The sequence below is a fragment of the Cricetulus griseus genome, chromosome 4, assembly GCF_003668045.3.
Source record: "Cricetulus griseus strain 17A/GY chromosome 4, alternate assembly CriGri-PICRH-1.0, whole genome shotgun sequence".
NCBI classification, from domain to species: Eukaryota; Metazoa; Chordata; class Mammalia; order Rodentia; family Cricetidae; genus Cricetulus; species Cricetulus griseus.
In genome coordinates this window covers 206,306,034-206,326,884 of record NC_048597.1, presented here as the reverse complement: position 1 = coordinate 206,326,884, position 20,851 = coordinate 206,306,034, and the positions used below count along the sequence as shown (strand labels likewise).

General features: G+C 40.9%; 1 protein-coding gene across 1 annotated transcript in view; it reads left to right on the top strand.

Annotated features, from left to right (window-relative positions):
* Window positions 1-20,851, top strand: part of Clstn2 (calsyntenin 2) — a 570,502-nt gene that overhangs the window by 210,688 nt on the left and 338,963 nt on the right. The window contains exon 2 of the mRNA XM_035443875.1: window positions 9,228-9,350. Within this exon, the coding sequence (XP_035299766.1) occupies window positions 9,228-9,350 (123 nt within the window). The remainder of the gene's footprint in view (window positions 1-9,227; window positions 9,351-20,851) is intronic.

The window sequence follows — 20,851 nt, the reverse complement described above, 5'->3', positions numbered from 1 at the left end:
CTTGGTCTTCAAAGACTCATTTTCCCAAGCCCTACAAATTACAAGAATTTTTGTTCAAACAAAGACTTGTCAATTACTGAGTGTCTAATTGGGGCACCCTGGACCTCATCTATGCCTTGATCTCAGTTTGCAGATTTGGGCCTTCCTAGGGACCTTTGAGGTGTTATTCACCATGTAGCAACTTTGATAGTTACGCTACTAACAAGCCTGTGGATTGTGGTTACTGCCCTAAGTGTAAAGAAGAGTGGAGTTCTGGGAGAGTTGAAAGACTTGGCAAAGACCTTCTGTTGATATACAGTGCTAAAAATTGGAAACTAACTAGCAAAGATACCCTCTTACTCTGTGGGCTTCTCTTCAATCAATTGATTGTTTCCTTTGCTGTACAGAAATTTTATAATTTATGAGGTCAATTTTGTTAATCATTGGCCTTAATTCCTGAGCGAATGGAGTCCTAGTTAAAAAATCCATTCCAACCCCTATTTGTTATAGGGTATGGCCTAGCAATTCAAGCTTCACATTGAGGTCTTTGATTTGGAGGGTTTGGTTTTTTTATTTTTTTTCTTTTCTTTTTTTTTTTTTTTTTGTGTGTGTACCCATGTGTGCATGCACAGACTGATATGGGTCTAATTTCATTCTTCTGCATGTAGACATCTAGTTTTCCCAGCCACATTTGTTTTTGTTTTGTTTTATTTTGTTTTTTGAGACAGGGTTTCTCTGTATTGCTTTGGAGCCTGTCCTGGCACTCACTCTGTAGACCAGGCTGGCCTTGAAACTCACAAAGATCCTCCTGCCTCTGCCTCCTGAGTGCTGGGATTAAAGGCTTGCACCACCAACGCCTGGCTTCCCAGCCACATTTGTTAAAGATACTGGTTTTTTTTCTACAACATATGTTTTTTTGCTTCTTGTAAAATATTAGATGGCCATAGTTTTATGCACCTATGTTTGTTTGGGTCTTCTATTTTGTTCCATTAGTCTATATGTCTGTTTTCATGTGAGTACCATGTTGTTTTTATTACTATGGCTCTGTATTATAGATTGGAACCTGGTAAGGTAATCTCCCCTTAATTCTTGTTGTTTATGGTCACTTTGGCTGTCTAGAGTCTTTTGTGTTTCCATGTGAACTGTAGAATGGTTTTGTCTATTTCTGAGCATGGGGATTTTGATTGGGTTGCAATGAATCTATTAATTGCTGCATTCCCTCTACTCCACCTCAGGGTCAGTCTAGGATGAACTTTGGTTATTTGTTCAAATGCCTTGTATAAAGACAACCTCAAAGCTCAATATTGTAGCAATACAGAACACCCCAATATATAATTCTTCTGACCTTCCTTCTGACCCACTATTTATGTGGGATAGTGTTATATGACCCACCCTGATATTACAACAACTTTGAAAGTGTTCATATGCTTCACAGTTATTTGGAAAGGATTGGGAAGATGGAAGGAAATAAGAAACTAGGAATGGTGGATAAGTTGGCGAACAGAGAGAAAGGGAGGGGTGGTTACCGGGAGGGAGAAGAGGAGGGAAAGAAAAGTTCCACCTTCAGCATAAGCCTGCTATCAAGCAGTTAAGAATTAAGGACATAGTCATCCTTTTCACAATACTTCCAAACACAATTATAGCAGTGCAAATAAGGCTTGTTTCTTCTGAAATTTAGCATGTATGAGCTACACACATGGGGTTTGTATTTAAAACTCTCTAATTGGTACCTTCAGCAGAGAACATTACGTCTCATTAAGTGATAGGGTGACCCTGAGATGTGGAACATACGGCATCTTTCTATCTGGGTGACGATGGATACATACTCATTGGAATCACACATTGTTGATGTGCCATTTTTGGAGGTGTCTTGAAGGTAAAGGTGTGCCTGCTTCATTGACTAATGATTTATAATATTCTGGGAACTGTTAGTAACTACAGGCATCCTCAGGTCCAAGATGCTGCTTACCCTTGAGGGTGAGCACTGTTCATGGAGAAGAATGATAGGAAAAGGGCTAATGTGGGAGATGTGGATGTGCAGAGGGCAATGGGGCATTTAGAGCTTGACTTAATCTGGAAGGATGCAAAGGCAGAATGAGAGGCAGGGATGCCAGGAGAGGGAGAAATGAATGCATGCACATGGAACAGGATGACCACACCAGATTTCCGAGGGAAGTTGGTGAAGGAGCACAGGCCTGAAAATGTAGAAATAGTCTTGTCTAGATAGGGGCCCCAACTGTACTCTGAAAAAGACAATTTTAAGATGAGACAGTGCTTATTGTAGTTAGGAATCACTGCTAGAACAGACACCCACTCCAATAATTTAAAGAAAAAGATAGTGGTTTTCGAAAGAACTGATAAGAGTCTCCATTTACCCACACCAGGCTGATGTGTCCCCAAGAGGGATCTGGGGGACAGGGCTGGAGAGCTGGGGGGCAGGGCTAGGAAGCAGGAGAGGACAGCTGGGTTGTATAGCTCTACAGATGTGATGGGTGGAGCTTTCCACTCCAGGACCACTCCTTAATCCTATGTCTTCTGAAATATTGGCTTCTCTGATTTTAATGACTTTTCAGTCCCCCCCACACACACAAACTTTGAGTGATCATTGCATGGGTATCAGCTTGAACTTAGAAACATCAATGAGATGTACCCATCCCCCAAACAAACTGTAGTTTCTGGTCCTCAAAAATGTCAAGATACAATTAGCCCAGCCCTTTGTCATCTATCCATTTCTTCATGGATGTGATGGCCACCCTGGCCTGAGCAGCCATCAGAAGATCACACCAGAAGGCAAAATTATGGCATGCAAAACACCAGACTGGCCAGTAGGGTACCATATTTGATGGTGTAGTTAGCCCTGTGAAAGCTTTTATCTATAAACCGTACATTTTACCCAGTTTTACACAGGGATCAGTATTAGAGCTCTGAGGATTTGAGAGCTAACAGTGGCCAGACAGGTAAACTGTAGGATGAAAGGAGAAGGGGTCAAAGCGTAAATCCAGAGCCACTAGGCTCTGCTGCTTAGAGGAGCATTAACACACTTTTGTGGAGATAGAAGCAAAGAGAAGAGCATAGCATGCTCCCATGAGAAATGTTTCGTGCTCTAGTTAGAGACGCATTGGGTGGTGAGACCTAATTTCTCAGTAAATGGAGCACAAACATCACATTGGCACCCCACCCCTACTCCCCCACCAACTGCAAAGACACAGGCATTTTCCAGATTCTGAAATATGAAAAAGTGACAGGACGGGCAATAAGCTGACCTAAAGGGACAGGGTGTGATGTGTCAGCCTCCAGAAGGCATGTGCAGCAAACAGAGATACAACCCTGTGGGAAACTGATGCAAGGTCAGTTCTGAAGTTACATCTAAATCAAGCAAAGCATGAGCTGCCTGGCCTTGGTGTCTAGAAACAAACAGGCAAAGTATTTTACTCAAGACTCAAACATTACAGGAGAGTAATGGGTAAGAAATAACAGCCAGCCCACAAGCATCAATACCTAATGTTTCTTCCTATACAAGAGGTAGTTCTCCGGTTTCCCAGGAAGCCAGAGTTTGGAAGTAGCTCATGAATTTCTGGGTGTGAATGAACTCTGTATCTTGTGAATACTTCCTTTAAGTTCAGCCTAGTGGTGGCCTGACTCCTTCTGGTCTCTGGACAAACTTGGCTCCTCATGTCTCTCTATAACATACTAACTGCTTTTACCACTGGGGCTTTGCCCATCTATGGTCCCTTGACTGGTACCCTCTCTTTCCTTTATCCCTGCTTGGTTTATGTTCTTTCTCTGTCTATGACTGTCTGTCTGTCTATCTCTTTCTTGAGTATGTGGACAATTTCATACCTATTATAACATGGATTCTCATTATTATAACCTCTCCATATTCCTCTTGCTCCCAGTATCCCTCCACCCCTTACATGTCCACTTCCTGTGTGCATTACGTTTTTGCTGTTCTTGTTGATTTGTTTTATTATTTGTTTTATTTTGGGTTTTTCTTGAGACCTACCAACTTTAGCCAGGATCATATGTGTGTGATCACAGGTTTATAACCACCCATTGGAGTCCTTCTCCTGGAATAAGCACTGTTTCCATGGCTATGTTAATGCATCTGATCTTTTCTCTAGCCCGAGTCTGCTTCTTCTTGCCTGCCCCCTTGTATGTTCTGGTTATCATGGATTCTCTCCTGGCTTGGCAGTTCTTTGAGGATAAGATATGTATTCTTACTCCACATAGTGAGGCTAGTTTTATTCATAAGACGACTCACCCTCTAACTGTTGCTTGATACATCTTGACAAAGGAGTGCACATGCATTTTAAGAGAGTTGTTCCTAAGTATTTCATGGCTTTTGAGATTATTATAACAGTATTTTTATTTAAAATTTTATTTATCCTTAGTCAGTACCCACAAATTATTTTGTTTTTTTTTTATATTGACTGTGTTTCCTATGACTTTACTAAACGCACTTATTATATCTAGTTGGAATATTTGGTATATAGATGTCTAAAACTGAAAATCATATTTTCTTATATAAAGACAATTTTACCTTCTTCAGTGCAAACTGATTCTTTCCTTTATGTATTGCATTGGTTTGAACCACCAGTAAAATGTGAATGTAAGTGGAGAATAGACATCCAGACATCCTTGAGTTGTCCCTGTGTGGAAAAAGTATCCAGCCTTTATTTTTAAACGTGAAGTTAGCTCAGGATTTTTCAAATGTTCTTTTTCAGATTGAGGAACCTACTATTTATTGTTCTTTGATAGGTCTATGTATATATAGATGTTGAAGTTTTATAAACTTTATTCAAAAACTTCCCCATTTTATCTCAATGCTCAGAATGATTTTCATATATTTTATGCATTGTGTGTGTGTGTGTGAGAGAGAGAGAGAGAGAGAGAGAGAGAGAGAGAGAGAGAAAGGATGGCATGAGTCTTTTGAAATCTCAAAGCCCACCCCCAGTGACACACCTCCTCCAACAAGGCCACACCTCCTAATCCTTCCTCAGCAGGTCTACAAACTATTTATTATTAGTTGATAATATTACTACTACTAGTCAGGTGTTGGTGGCACACACCTTTAACCCCAGCACTCAGGAGGCAGAGGCAGGCAGATCTCTGTGAGTTCAAGTCCAGCCTGGTCTACAGAGTGAGTTCCAGGACAGCCTCCAAAGCAATACAGAGAAACTCTGTCTCAAAAAACCAAAAAAAATTTCTCCTACTAATATTATTAGTAGTATTAGACCAATTAGTCAGCAATATGAGCCTATGGGGAGCATTCTCATTCAAACCACCAAACTACGGTTAAGTTAAAAATGTACACTTAAAATATTGATCTACAACCCCAAGGATTTGGTTCATAAACAAAGCTTAGACTTTTTTGTTTATGTATCAAAATGAAAACATTCCTCAACCCTGAAAAAAAAAAGAAAAAAATGTTTGAGAAAGTTAGAATGTGGGAGAGAGGTAAGACAACTCTAGACATGTTTGCTTTCTTATTTTTCAAATGGGACAGTTACACCCCTTTGAGCTTCAGCTCCTCTCCTGTGAAATGGGAGCTGCAATCTTACCACTGTAATTGGTATAAGGATTAATGAGCCCTGGCTGGTGAGGTGGCTCAGTGGGAAGCGGTGCTTGTCATCCCTCGTGAGAACCTGTGTTTATCCACACAACTCAGGAAGTGGAAGGAGAGAACCAATTCTCTCTGTTGTGCTCTGACATACACATATGTACCATGTCACATGCATGCCCACACATGTACATATACAAAATAAATAAATACATATAAAATGGGATTATAGAATCCATATGTAGGAAATGCCTAAAATGAAGTAGACACTTGACTGACTCCAGCAGTGACAGGAATAAAAGGGGGCAAGCATGTAGTAGCAGGAAATCAACCTTCACTGATGAGGAAGCAGCCTCAGCTTTAACGTTATTCTATAAAACACTGTTCATGCAAACTCTAGCACAATCACTGCCCAGAGAGCATTGTTAATGAGAATAATGAAAAGACAGAGGTTGGGGACCCAGCACTGGATATTTGAGTGACAGGAGGGCTGTGTGACATCATCACCTGTATCTTGCTGGTTGAAAGCATTGAAACTCTTGACTCACCTAATACCACCCAGAAGTGACTAAGCCAGAGTTAAAACCAGGAACATTGCCTGCATTGAACTGGGTGGCACAATGGATCAGATACACTAGCTGAGCTCCTGGTGTCTGCTCTATACACATTTCTAATGAATAGGCCCCTAGGTTTAATTAAGGAGAAAGGAGATTAATTGTTTCTCCCAACAGCTGCAAATTATTTACATTGCATTTGTGTTGATGGCTAATAAAAGAGCAAAGGAGGATAGGGACAGCCCAGGATGACTGTAATTCTTAGAGTCCATAATGAAGTGCAGGTCTGAACGACAAAATGTAAGAATGGATGAGCCTGCTGCCCCATGCATACCTGGAGTAGGCAGAGCTGCTCTCTGCTCTGAGCAGGATTCAATCAGCAAAAATGGATCTCAGGGGCTCAGACCTGAGACTTGCTGAGCATATATATCCCTGCTCCAGAAGACTGACACTCAATTTGTGGTTGCTGGAGAATGGGTGAGAAATAGGATGATGGTGGTTTAGGGTGTGGTTCCCCACTAATCCTGAGACAACTCTTAAATGAACTTTCGATGTATGGTGGTTTGGGAAAGGGAAGGGGCAACAGAGTTAATCAAAATTCTCTAAGCCCTTGATCTTCCATGGCTCTGAAAATATTGTATAATCCATTACAGTAATGTGGCAGTCCATGAACTTTTTCTGGAGAACTGTGAACAAACATCTATTCACCCCAGATGAGGCACCAATGACAGGTCAAAGTAACAATTCCAATCAAGTCTAGCCTGGCGAACTAATGAATTTATTGAGCTTACTTGCAGCAGCACAAACAAGAGGTATTTACAGTAGTGTGTGAACCCCAAAGAGTCATGTCACCAAAAAAGTCTTACCTCAACACAAAGGAAGACTTCCCCGTGATTGCATAGATGAAATTCCCCCTTCATTTATTCTTCCACTCTTTACTGTAGTGCCTCTAGAGAGCACATGCAGCTAGGGCAGAATTCCAAGCCACCGGGAGAGGTTATATGAGGGAATAGGAATCTTTGGTGAGGGTCTAATGACATGTCTCCTATGAGGTAACCTCAACGTGTCCAACATGAGGGAATATTGTGCAGAGTCACAGATGCTTTCATTCAGATGCTTATGGCTGTTATGCTATGAGAACAGTGTTCTGCAATACATGTGTTAGATGGCTGTTATGGTATGAGAAGCGTGTTCTGCAATACATATGTTAGGTGCATGAAATAAGATGTGTGTTTGTGTTTGTGAATATATTTGGCAAATAATGAGGTGCTTTAAGTTGTTTTCTTGTCCCTTGTATAACATGTAGTTTATCTTGACATTGTCACTCTTTATTACCATTTTTACAAAGATCACCCCTATTCCATAGGTTGCTATGGAGAACATATGTGAGCCTGATTTTGAATCTTTGGAGCAGAATGTAAGGGTTGGTCATACTAGTTTAACAAATTAGTTTGCTTTTAAAAATATTTGCTTTGCCATCTAGTCCTGAGGATGTATGTGGGGGATTGAAATGAGACCAAGAAGTTCACAACTGAAGACCACTCTTGATGCTTATGTGGGGTGTTGACTGGAGAGTGTAGAGTCTTTTCTTGGGAGATGAGCTAAAATGGCATCATTGGGAATGAGAACAAACATTAGGCAATACTCACAAAGGAGATGAATGGAAGAAGTTCATCAGAGATGTCCACATGTGACCATACAAAGTCTTGTCACATCTTATCTCAAGCCTCTAGCCATTGTTGGTCTTTGTTAGTGTATTACAGTTGCTTGGTAGGGTTCCTACATAGTGCCATAAACTAACTACCTTTAGAAAAATAGAAATGTACTGTGTCACACTTCTGGATGCTTGACATCTAAAATGAAGGTGATGCAAGATTGTGCTTCATCTGTACAGCTGTACTCTGGGGAATGATCCGGTTGGATCTCCCATCCACTTTCTTGTGTGTGTGTGTGTGTGTGTGTGTGTGTGTGGTGTGTGTGTGTGTGTGTGTGTGTGTGTGTTCATGATACTGCTGCATGTCTTCTATAAGAGGAGGTCAGTGGTCAAGCTTGAATGTCATTCCTCAGGTACTGCCCATCTTGTTATTTTATTTTTTATTTGCACTGGGTCTTTCATTGGTGTCACTTATAGGCTGGGTGTTCAGCAAGTCTCAGGAATCTACCTGTCACTTCCTCCCTAGCTCTGGGAATATAAGCATTGGCCTCCATCTCCATGCCTAGCATTTTGCCTAAGATCTGGAGATCAAATAAGTTTTAATGCTTATACAGCAAACACTTTACCAAAGTAGTTATTTCCGCAGGACTGCTCCAATCTTTCATGGTGTGTTTCTTGAGTACTTGGCTGTCTCTGCATGAAAATGTCCCGTTTTAATATGTGCACCAGGCATGATCATTGAAGATCTACTCCAGTAGCCCCATGGTAGTCTATTTAAGTAGTAATAATAGTAGTAATCTATTTAATTGGATTACCCCTTTAAAGATTTTCTTTCTAGATACAGACAAACATTGAGGTAAACTCTAACCTACCTTTTTGGTGTTGTACTGACATTACATGTAGCATGTCAGATATATGTTTAAGTATATCAGTTGTTCATTAGATGATATATGATTTGAGCTGGTCAATTTATTGAAGAGAAATTTTAATTGGTATATATTTTAGACCATTTTAATAGATCAGAAAATATTCAGTGTTCATTGCATATTGACATATATGTTATAACTTGTGCATACATGTTTTTTATATGTATGTGTGCTAACCTACTAATGGCATCTACAGATGGATCCAGTTAAGATGAGGTCAGAATTCACAACACACACAGTATAATCTGCTGGTTCATTGACTGATAATGGTTTTTAACTCAGAAGCATCTATTAATAGGTAACCTTAGAAGTTTTAACTCTCAATAAGATCTGTCTATACTGATGTTACCCCTCTACTTTATATGGGCCTGTGTGTATCATTAGGCTTTCGGTGCACGTCTCTGAAGCTTTTCTACATATCAAGTGGGCTAATGTGTTTTATGTATGACCTAAGAGTTCAGTTTGAGTCTATGATGGGGAAAATATAAAACATTAATAGTTCTAGTATAGATAAATTACTCACATGGTATTTTTGTTTTGTGTTGCTTTTCTAGTCAATAAACACAAGCCATGGATTGAGACATCGTATCATGGAGTCATTACCGAGAACAATGACACAGTCATTTTGGACCCCCCACTGGTAGCCCTGGATAAAGATGCCCCAGTGCCTTTTGCAGGTAAGATGACTGATATCTTAGTAAGCTTGGACTGGATTGATCTGGATGCCTGATGTGAAACCTTCTCTAAGCCCAGCTACGACCTAAAAGCTGTTGTCCCCACCCTGTAAAAGATACACAGCTTTTCATGCTCTGTGTATCTCCTCATTGCTAGTGTGGACTCTTTATCCCATTATTGTTATTCTCCTTCACATTGCTTCCTGTGGAAGACCCACATTCCTTCTTTTTGTATTTTTTTGTTGTTGTTTTGTTGGTTTTGATTTGCTTTGTTTTTGAGACAGGGTCTCTCTATGTATCTCTGACTATCTGGGAAATTGCTATGTAGACCAGGAAGGCCTTGAATTCATGGAGATCAGCCTGCCTCTGTCTCTGTCTTCCAAATGTGCTACGTGCCCATTTTCCTTCTTCTAAGACGTGATAAATTACTGAAGTGACCCCTGAAGTTGAAGAGATGGACTAGTGAAACTCCTTGGTGGAATTTTGCTCCTAGAGAGATGGCCCCATAGACATGATAAAATGTGGCAACCACTGTTCCCACCACCTGGGACTTGTATCTTGGTAGACTGGCAAGAAAAGGGGAAATAAAAAGCTATTAAAAATTAGTTGCTAAAGGTCAGATGAGATTGTATCCTTGAGCTTCAACAGGACTGTGGCTTTTAGAGGAGGAACCTCAAGTCAGATGCCTTTGCGTCTTTTGGCTAGAAGTTTTCTCACTGTCTTCAAGCCATTACTGCTCTCACCCTGACCTCCTGCAAAAGTCAGACCCTAGAAAGTGTGTGTGTAGGATACTACACAATCATCTGTTTCCATAGATTTGGTTAAAGACAAAGAAATAGGCAATGGCTTGGGTAGGAGGCCTTAGACAAAGAATGTCTGAGGGTGCCCAAATCACAAGGAATATTGTTAGGATTTTATAACTGTCAAGGGAAAGACAGGAAATTTAATGAAGGTTTTCAAGACCTCTAGAAGATTGCTTTATGATCGATGGGTGCCAGGCAGGGTTTGCACTACGATGAAGTCTATTTTTTCTGACAGTTTGTCTGCTACATTATGAGCTACTTGGGCAGAAAAAAAATGACTCTTTCCCACTTTTAAAAGAGATGCTCTGTGAAGGCCTTTTATTCATTACAGAAGATTATGATGGCAGGAGTGATGGGCTAGGTTAAACTCAGTGTTATGTGAAGGTAAGCCCATAAGCATTCTGACAGAGGCTAGAAGACTCTTACAAGGCTTTATCTTTATTTTATATAAAATGATAACTACCAAGGGCACCTCAGTGTGAGTCCCAGGATGTGAAAGGTTGGGGATTTTGAATCTTCAAACATCTTCCAAATGTTCTCCAACCAATTAACACTTTGAAGTACAACTCTCATGCCAGGTTTTACTTTTTTCTACAAAGGATGAGGTTCCACCCCTACTCTCCTTTGGTAGCCTAGAAATAATCTAACTCACATTCTTCTGGACATAAGTAATGTGGCAGTGAGGTTAACCAACACCTTTAACAATGTCTACAATAAGACTTTTGAAGCAAATACCAGAAAAAAATATATTTGGGTCATGAGAAATGCTTGGTTTGGCTTTCAACATATGCTTTATGAAACCAGTAGATTTAATATAAAATACAAAATTCTGGTTAATCTCAATAAATCAGATCTCAAATAGAGAGAGAGCTGTCACAATTTCTTCCTTCCTTCCCTCCCTTCCTTGGAAGGAGGGTCTATTTGGGCTAGACTGAAATTCAGTATAGAGCCCAGGCTGTCCTCTAACCTGTGGTCTCTGGCCACAGCCATCTGAGTGCAAGGATCACAAATCTGTATCATAATACAAGGTTGACTGCTTCTTTCATCCGTGGGTGAACCCCAGCTCCCTCCCAGCCCTTTATGTCACAGTGTATTACAGAGACCTTCCCACCAAGTAGGGATTAGTCTTTCCCCTCCCTACTGGTGGTTGACATCTCTTTCAAGAATAACAGAGTGAACTACTCGCCAAGTCCTGGGAAGTAACAGGGTGTCCTTCAGTCATTCCAGTGCCAGAAGGCAGAAGAGTTCAAAGATGTGCAATGTGTCTGAGTATTCGCTATGACTACCCCTAGTGGACCCCTCTTTTTTTTCTGGTTGTGAGCAAAGAACTGAAGTCTACAGCCAAGTTGTCCATTCTCAAACAGAGAGGACACGATAAATTTAAATTCAAGCAAATCTGATATTTAAGAGTTTGAAATAAACTCTCAGATTCCTTAGCTCCCTCAGTTATTAGGGCTTACAGACAATTAAAAAATTCATCTGCAGATTCATCTGAGCATTCTTAAGTTGAAGCCTCATCAAGTGCCTTAAACTTGAGTTTGTATTTTATCAGATTTGCTCACAGTTGTTCTGGCATGTTTTGAAACTAAGATTTGCCTCTCAGCCAAGCCCTGAGTAGCTATTTCCATCCAGAGGCAATTTCTATACTCCACCTGTTATTTTTGCAGCTGCCTTAAAAAAAAATCTGGCTTTAATGCATCAAAATATAATCTGCCAAGCTCTTAAGAGTAAAAAAATAAAGGTGTTTTTTACTATGGTCAAAGCTATTTTTCTCAGTATTATTTATGGCCAGCTGTAAGACAGGACAGAGACACTAGCCATCCATCCAGCTACGGGCATTTATTTTCAAACATTTATCTTAAAAAGAAAATACTGAAGATTTATTTCAGATCCCTATCATTCTCATGAAATTGAAAAATTTATATCTGCCAGCTTCATCGCCCTGCACGTCAACTGGTGCTTTTGGCCCCCCTTATGAAGCACTCCTGAATTAGGGGTCACTTCCCCAGCCTTCTCCCTGCATCTTTACTGCCCACTCTTCTCCTGCATCCTTGCTTCCTATTGAGTGGGTGAACTGAGCTAGGCTCCATGAAAGACCACTCCCTTTAAGTCATTTTTTCCCTCTTATCGTCTCCTATCCTTTAGGATTTATAGAAAACAAAAAGTTCTTCCATAAAAATTCTGGTTGAAAGTAATTTAGAATTATATGCTATTATAAGCAATGCTCATTTACATAAAAAGATGAGCATTTATTGTAGAAAGCATGGGAAGCCCTGTAAAGTACACACACAAAAGCATAGAGACTCTTGGCACTTCAGTGTACTTTCCTTCAGTCATGTTTCCATTCCTTGTTAAAAATTACTGTCACATCTTGAATCTAATATTAGAATGGAATATTACTGTTATCTTTTAAATAATGTTAACACTGTCAATATCCTAATGAATGTTCTAGAGTTTATTTTTTCCAAGTACTGTATCTATTTCCATTTTTTATTTTGTTGCAACACATTTGCCTTCCTGTGTCTACTGGTAGATGTATTTTCAATAGTACAGTTAATTGGTCAAACATTTCCAGGCTCCTGAAACACATTAGATGGCTTTTCCAAAAGTAATTGTGTGACTCTGTATTCCTATTCACACCATCTGAGTCCTCCTCCCCCTGCTCCCATCTTGCTCCCTCTGATGGTGATTTGGTGACAGTATTGTAGAGTAGCTGGTTGCATTATCTTTAATAACGTCATCTGTGAATGGTGCAGGCTTTCCCAGCTTTTTGTTTGGGAGAAATTTAAAGAATGTCTGTGTCGCATGTTCCAAATATGGTGGGTGTTTAATGAATTAGAGTTTCCATCTGCAGCCATTTATACCTGCTCATTTCATAGAGGACATGACTGATTGGCATGGAGGCGAAGCAACTTGCCCGGCATTCCTGGTGAACTTGAGGCAGGGACAGGAGCCTATCTCCTGTAGGACACTCTGATCTCCCTGTCTCTGTGATCTCATTTGAGCAGCAACACCTCCATGGGACTTAATCAGTTCTATTAAACTTGCTTGGCTCCCTTCTCAACTCAGAGTCTGAGCTCTGTAGACTTGACCTTCTTAAAGAAGCAGACACAGAAACCTCCTCAAGTAATAATGGAAACCCTGTCTATTGCAAGACCAAAAAAATGATAATAAAAGCAGGATGGGTGCACCATGAACTTATTCATTTCTACATGTGCCCCACTGAGGCCTGTTAGGAAACTGTGGAGACTTTTCAATTTGAGGGGAATTAGTTGGCCTTTCAGAGATAATAGAACTACTCCTCATTTGTCTCCATTGGGCCGGTCTGGACTTGTCTCTTGTAAGGACAGGGCTGCAGAGGATGATCAGGTATAATTGGCCAGCTTTGCAGGCTGGGTGAGTCTCTAAAGGCTGCCCAGAAAATTGTCTGGAATATGATTTGACCTGGTTTGATTAGCTGGTTACAGTGCTGGCTATGACAAGGACTGCTCATTCTTTCGTGCTTAACTCCATTTCTCTTATTCAGTTCGATATCTGCCTATCACCTTCCTCCCTATCTGTGGCCCTGTCCATGGACTTGGTTTCCACTTAGGCTCAATAGGAGCATAATGGCAGAGACCATCCAGGGTTCCTTCGGCCACAACATCTTATAGTAAGCAGGGAAGGCAGACATCATAGCATTCATTATTTCTATTATTTTTAGATTGATGGACATCATTGTATGCTTTAAAATATATAAAATATTATGTTTAAAATCATATCTGTATAATATTTAAACCTACTTTCGTGGCAAATATATCACCTCACATACTGTGGTGGTTAGTGTTGTCAAATTGACAAAAGCAAGAATCACCATGGAGATGGTCCTCTGAACATGCCTATGAGGGATTTTCTTCACTGAGGTAATCGAGGCAGGAGGGTGAACTGAACACAAAGGAGAGGGAGCTGAAGCAGCAGCTTTACCCACGAGCACTGTTTGCTCTCTGCTTCCTGACTACACATGCCATGTGGACAGCCAGCTGTCTCAAGCTCCTGCCACTGTGATCTCAGTGCAAGACGGACTGTTGGTCTGGAACTGTGGGGGAAAAGAAGCACTCTCGCCTTTGAATTGCTCTTGTCAGAGTACTTTATTACAGGGGCAGAAAAGAAACTAGGACACATAGTTGTCATCTTTTAGTGACAGGCTATCACATCCAGCCTTTCCCCAAGAGTACAATATATTATTACAAACCATAGTCACCTTGCTCTCCAGTAGACCTCTTAATGCACCTTTTCTATTATGCTTCCATTGTGTATCCTCCAGCCAACATCCCCTCAGCCACCCCAGCCTCTGGGGACCACCATTTTATTCTCTGCATCTGATATCAGCATTCTTTACATTCCACCAAAGAGGCATTTGTTTATTTTTTGCTGGCGTATGTCCCTCACCAGACATATGTTTTTGCATTTAGGCTCCGCACTTGCTAACTTTATAATCTTGGAGTTGTCAGTAAACTCTTCCAAGGGAGCGTTGATAATGGAGGCATTCACAGCACCTACTCTTGGGATTAATATGTGGCTATAATTAGATATTAATGAAAAGTGCCTAGAGCCCTGTCTGGCAGCCAGAAAGTGCCCAATAAATCATAGTTGTGTTAGTCATAGCAGTGGTAATAATGAGACTCATCAGAGTAATTGTGATTCTTGTTATCATCAATAAGCCACAAGTGTTTGCTTCCTTTTTGGTTGATTACAATGGTGCAATTATAATCTGGGGTGATGATGATAAAAGAAAGGAGAAACATAACTCTAGAGTCGGTTCTAAGGCTTGATATAGTCACTCAATCAGATTGCTGTTTTGATTCCTCAGTGGCATGGTAGTGTGGGAACGGCCAGCTAAATTATATAGTTTGAAGATTGTGTGCGACTCCATAAATAAATATCAGCTATCTGGGAATAAATGTCCTTACATTCTACCCATAATTTATCCCTGTGGAATAACCTATTGTGAGCTGCATTTTCAGAGAATTGCAAATCATGCGCCTTTTATTATAAATGCACACACACACACACATGTACGCCTGCCATTCGGTCAATTGCAATTCAGTTCTCACCGTCTTGTGAAGTAGAAGGCCAGCTGTCATGATTCTGCTTTGCAAGTAAGGGGACAGGGGACTTTAGGAAATTTTGTGAACTCCTCAAGTTCATCTAACGCAGCCCAGGCTCTCGGGCCACAGGCCTCATCTTCTCTCCACTCTCAGTTGTCCATTGTTGGAGGCTGCTCTTACTGGCTTTAAAAGGTCTGCAAGGCACTGGACACAGCCTTACTAAATGTCAGTCTCAGGTTAGGTTCTTCTCTTATGAATTCTTTCTACTTTATCTGATCATTCCAAGAAGAAACACATAGTTTGGGAGGTTTAAATCAGCACCAGCATCTCCTTTACCTGATAGTCTCTTCTTTTGGTAAAGCAGGACCAAGATCTACCATAGAGCCTCCTACAGACAATATCAAACTGTTTGAGTTTAGTTAGGCCAGTTCCTATGGAGGTAAGTATTATTGCTATTCACTTCTGGCATTTTCATTTTAAACAATCATTGAGTTTTTAGAAATCCAAACTCAAAGAAAACTAAAAAACAAACAATAATTCAGTGGCTTACAGAGCGCTTACAAACTTCTGTGATCGGACACAAGGGATACGGTACATAAACCTCATCACAGGGTCACTCTCATCCAGTGCCCTCAGGAGTGGCTGCAGGACCAGGCCATCTTCAGTCTAGTGTTGCCCTGTTCTGGCAGCATAAATGTATGCATGCATTAATAATTAATAAAAAAAAGGCCACAAATTTGAAAAGCATACCCAGAAGCGTGTCCCTGGCCTCTCTAAGTAGTAACTGGCTTAAACCCCAGGTTAGATCTTACCCACCATGCAGAGAACTGGGTTCAGACCTATCTAGGGTCCACAATTGAGGCTACTTCCTCAAAGCTCACAAAGTTAAAATCTAGGACAAGACAGGACAACATAAACTAAATGTCCATTTGTCTGAGTGTATGTGAAAAATAAAGAAAGAAAGTAACATCCACAGCATATCTAGAAAAATTTACAATTCCTACATGGGTTCATGTTTTTAAAGTGGATTGGGGTCATAGCTTTTATGTTTCTGGGTCTTTGTGTTTTTACTGCTTGTGGCTACTTCCCAAACTGATTGAGTTATGCAGGCTTTGTTACCAGCATAACTATGTATCATACAAATATTTATTTAGTCATTCTTCTATTTTGGGCTCCATAGGTTGTTTTTAATATTTTTCATTTTTTAAGAAAATAATTCTTCTATGGTCAACTGTGTGGAATGACTTTCTTAAATAAGCATAACCCAGGTTTCACCTTGCAGTTTAATTCATAGTGAATGAAAACAGATGTGTTCTTTCAGGGATAGTTTGAGGTTGTGTCCTCAAGTGTTTAGCTGATACAAACTGTGACTGCCAATTTCACAGCAGATAGTGTCTTCATATTAGACACGTAAGATGGGGAACTCTCATTCCCACAGCTGTCTGCACCTGTGGGGAGCACCATGCACAAGTCCCAGATCCCCAAGCCCTTCCCTGTGACCAAGTTTTCATCCTCATTGCAACACTCTCATCTAAAGACTCCCAGGTTTATGCAGGAGTAATACAGAAATTGCTTTAAAATTAAAACAATTGAAGGGTAATGGAAACAGCAGACTTTACATAAGATAGAAGACCTGGCCACGGCGACACTTGTGATCTCTAGAGAAGATGGCAGTGGAAGATCAACCTGTGATTCTGTAGGACCAGAAAGTCCCTTTACAGTGACCAAATCCATGGGCCTTGTTCTGTGGCAGCTTGGGGGTCCTACCAATCAGGCTGTGAGAGAAAGCCCCATTAGGGCAGGATGAAGCACAGATTGGCTCTGCTCTTTATTTTTCTTTCAACTTCTGGCTTGGCGGCTTCTAGCCTTGCCAAGGATTGGTCTGAGAGTGGGAGCATGTTTGGGGACTCTTCCTGACTGTCTCCACAAATCATATTGTGCTCTCCCCAGCTGTTCATTTCCATAATTTTAATTTCTCTTTCTTGTCTGCTGATGACTGTCAATGTAGGAGGCAGGTCTCAGCTCCAGTGGGAGACCCATTTATAAATCTTAGTACATGAAGCTTTTGCCTGAGTGTGGTGTGTGTGGGGGGGGTCATATTTATCCTGCTAAGAAGATCATGGATGATGCTTAGTATGGAGGAGATAGATGCTGGCAGGAGACAAATCCTTCCAAATCTTTCCTCCTGCATTTCCCTCTTTTCTTCCCCACCAATTTATTCTCAGGATCCCTGACCTTACCTGTCTATGTAGTCTCTGTCACTAGGTGCTTTTGTATTTTGCCTTTTAATTTCTCAGGCTATTTGTAAATTTTCTCTATGGCAGCTCAGCCTCAGTGAACTTTATTTGGATGGCCCATTCTCATCTCCTACTCATGTTCTATGCCAAACCCTGGGACTCACATTACCTCTATGGGGGTCTGGATCAAGAGAGTGTGCCAACATTTTCATACCTTTCTGTATTAAGTGGGTAAAGGCAGCATCTGAGTGGGAAAGCTGCAGGAGAAACTAAAAGGGCCCCCAAGGGGAGGGGGACTATGAGGAATTCAGAGCCAGGATGCAGCAGAACAGATCAGCCAGGAAAGAAAGAGGACCAGGTTTTAGATGAATAAAATGCATCCCAGGGGGCCTAAGATCTGGGTCTAACATGGAGAAGACAGCAAGGGGTTGAGGAGCTGGGATAGTATCCACCAAGAAGCTTATCCAGGCCTCCAAGGCACTCTTGGCTTTGTAAAACAGGGTCTCACTGTATAGCCAAGACTGGCTTTGACTTGGAAATCTTCCTGCTTCAGTTTCTAGAGTGCTATTAATGTAACAGGCAAGCACCACCTTACCCAGGAACTTCATAAAAAGAAAACTCTGGGTAAGCCCTTCTTAAGATAGATTCATGTTTAAAGACTGGCCTGTTGGTACTAGTGCCCATTCTCCAGCAGTAGGCTGAGGAGGAGTTCAGAAAGATACACCATCCTATTTTTCTCAGTGCTTAAGAGTATCCTAGGGTGTGTAATTATCAGTGATAAAACTGGGAAGGTGCTGGTACACTAGGCCTGGAAAGCCTGGGAGAAGAAATGTGGTATTTCAGAATAAGCTGTTTGAACATCATGCTAGGAAGCAGCTTGAGAGAAGCCTTTGAATACATTATTCCATGTTTTCTGGGAGCCTGCATTAATGGCAGTTTATAAAAACAAGATGAAATGTAAACAATGAAATAAAAAATAATGGCAGGAGTGCTGCCAGCCCAAGTGGTGACCATACAAATTGGAAACAGGTGTTCCTTCTTACAGACAGACACCGTCCCACTCCACAGCACACTGCTTAGTAAGTGGCGAAAAAAAGGTCCATTTCAGCCCCTTTGTGTCCCCTTGGTCTTGTATCCTCATACAGAAAACAACCTGCACACAGCAGCACAGAAAATTGGCCAAGTCTTATTGTTACACTATACTACACACTATATTACAGACACTGTGTCCTTTAAATTTTGTAGCAATCCTCTGAAATGGGCATCATTATTATCTCTGTTTTATAGGAGAGACTGAGGTTAAACTGGATTATATAGTTTGCCCAGGACACAGTGGTAATGAAGTTGTAATTCTAGCCCAGATGTCTCAGTTAAATACTGCTTTGTAGCAGCCACACCAGAACTTAGGAATCACAGGATAGCAGCCATTCATCCTCACTCATTATTCTGCATGGTGACTGGGCAGCTCTGACAGTCTAAGATGGGTGCAGCTGATCCTTGTTTTAAGGATCCACAGGAAGGTAGGCGCTCTGAAAGGCTGGTTTAGGGTGGCTGTAGCTAGGATGGCCCAGTTCTGTGTGTGCTCTTTCAGTAGCCTACCTGAGAAGCTAAAAGTGCACACATGTACAAGCAGATTTCAGCAGCTACCTGTGTCAATATTGTCTCACTAGCTAACTCAAGTCACATGCCCACTGCTAGAGCCAGTGATGAATGACTTTAGAGTCATCACTGTTGTTCTTTCACAACCCACCACCAGACCACAAGTATTCCTATCCTTTCTACATGTGAAATACATTCTCCCTGTTCTAGAACCCCATAAGCCATACCCTGGCATAGGTTTAGCTTTTAGCTTTAACATAGTAAGACTATATGCAGTAAGAACAATTATCAAGTAAGAATTATATTTACAATATCCATTTGTATTTGGCAAATTCAAGGAAAATACACCATTATCTACCCTATCTTGTTGAGTCCAAAGTTGTGTACCTAATTTACTTTCTATCCTAACTTGTATTATGAACCCAGAATTATCTTTTTAGACCTCAAAACATTTTCTTAAACAAATTAAACTTTTATGCTTCTCAACCTTATACTGTATATCTTTTATGTAAGTTTATTTCATGAATTTGGTAACAAGGGAAACTATAACTATCTTATCTTCAACTCTACCAGAGACCTAAGGATATAACATTACTGGAGTAAACAGGAAGTGCAAAACAAACAACTTCTAAAATTATAGAATTGACACATACCTCTTACTGCCTGGACAGTCACCCAAGGTTTCTCTGCAATGTTGGGGCATTCATTCATTTGTCTCCATGTCAACATCCCTTCTCAATTGAAGAACAGGGACCCAACTTAGAATACCAAAGTCAGGGGCCTTACATAGAAAATCAGGAAAATTATAGGGGAAACCATTTTGTCTCTCTGTTGGAAAAGAAATTCAGAAGATCCATGAAGCTCCAAGCTCCATGATATCCTGATATGCCAAGAATGTCAAATCTATAACATGCCTTATAGACAGTTTCCACATCAGTTAGTTTATGGGACATTCTCATTCAGTGTTCTGGTCCCTGATCACCACCTACTGGTAACGGGATCCGGGGTGGGTACCTGACTCTACTGTACCAACCTTGTATTTACAACCTGGGTTGGAAAGATAAAAGAGGCCAAATGGCTTTTTGTTTGAACACAGGGGTTCAGGAGTGGAGTTGGAAATGAGGCTTCTAGAGGAAGGGAAGGTCAGAGCATTGAAGCATCCCTGATGGGCTTCAGTTCTCAAGTGGCCCTTGTGTCCCGGTGATCATGCAGTTCCATGCTGCTTTTCACTGCTTTTGATCTTCCCTCTGTCCCCTGAGATGCCTCTTTTCTTAGGAAGCAAAAGAAGCCAATGAGAATTGTGTATTAGTATGGCTGGCCACACCTGCTGTATCATCTGGGCTACAGAAACACAAAGGGTCTACAGAGGCTCAACTAAGTGGACAGCATAGAGAAGCATGAACTAGGAATTTGAAAGCATAAAGAAAGTCCTCTTTAAAAGCTGTAGTGGGTGATCATGACAGCGAAATCAATGACTGAAAATCAGTCCTGACTGTCAATAATTGGATCACTTAATAGTCCTGCTTACAAAGTTAATACCAACTCAGATGTCTGCCTTAGAATCCATTCTGCAGCATACTGCAGTAGCCATATTGAGCAGCAGCCATATTGAGTAGGTCTGGCAATGGAACCCACCGCAGTTATTAATTATGAATAGGCTTTTGTAAGGTCAATCGTTTTACTTTAATAGGAATTTGGGGCCTGTGAACACAAGTTCCAAATATCTTAGACTTGTCTGAGACCCACATCAAAGGACAGGAGTACAAGCAGGCATTTAT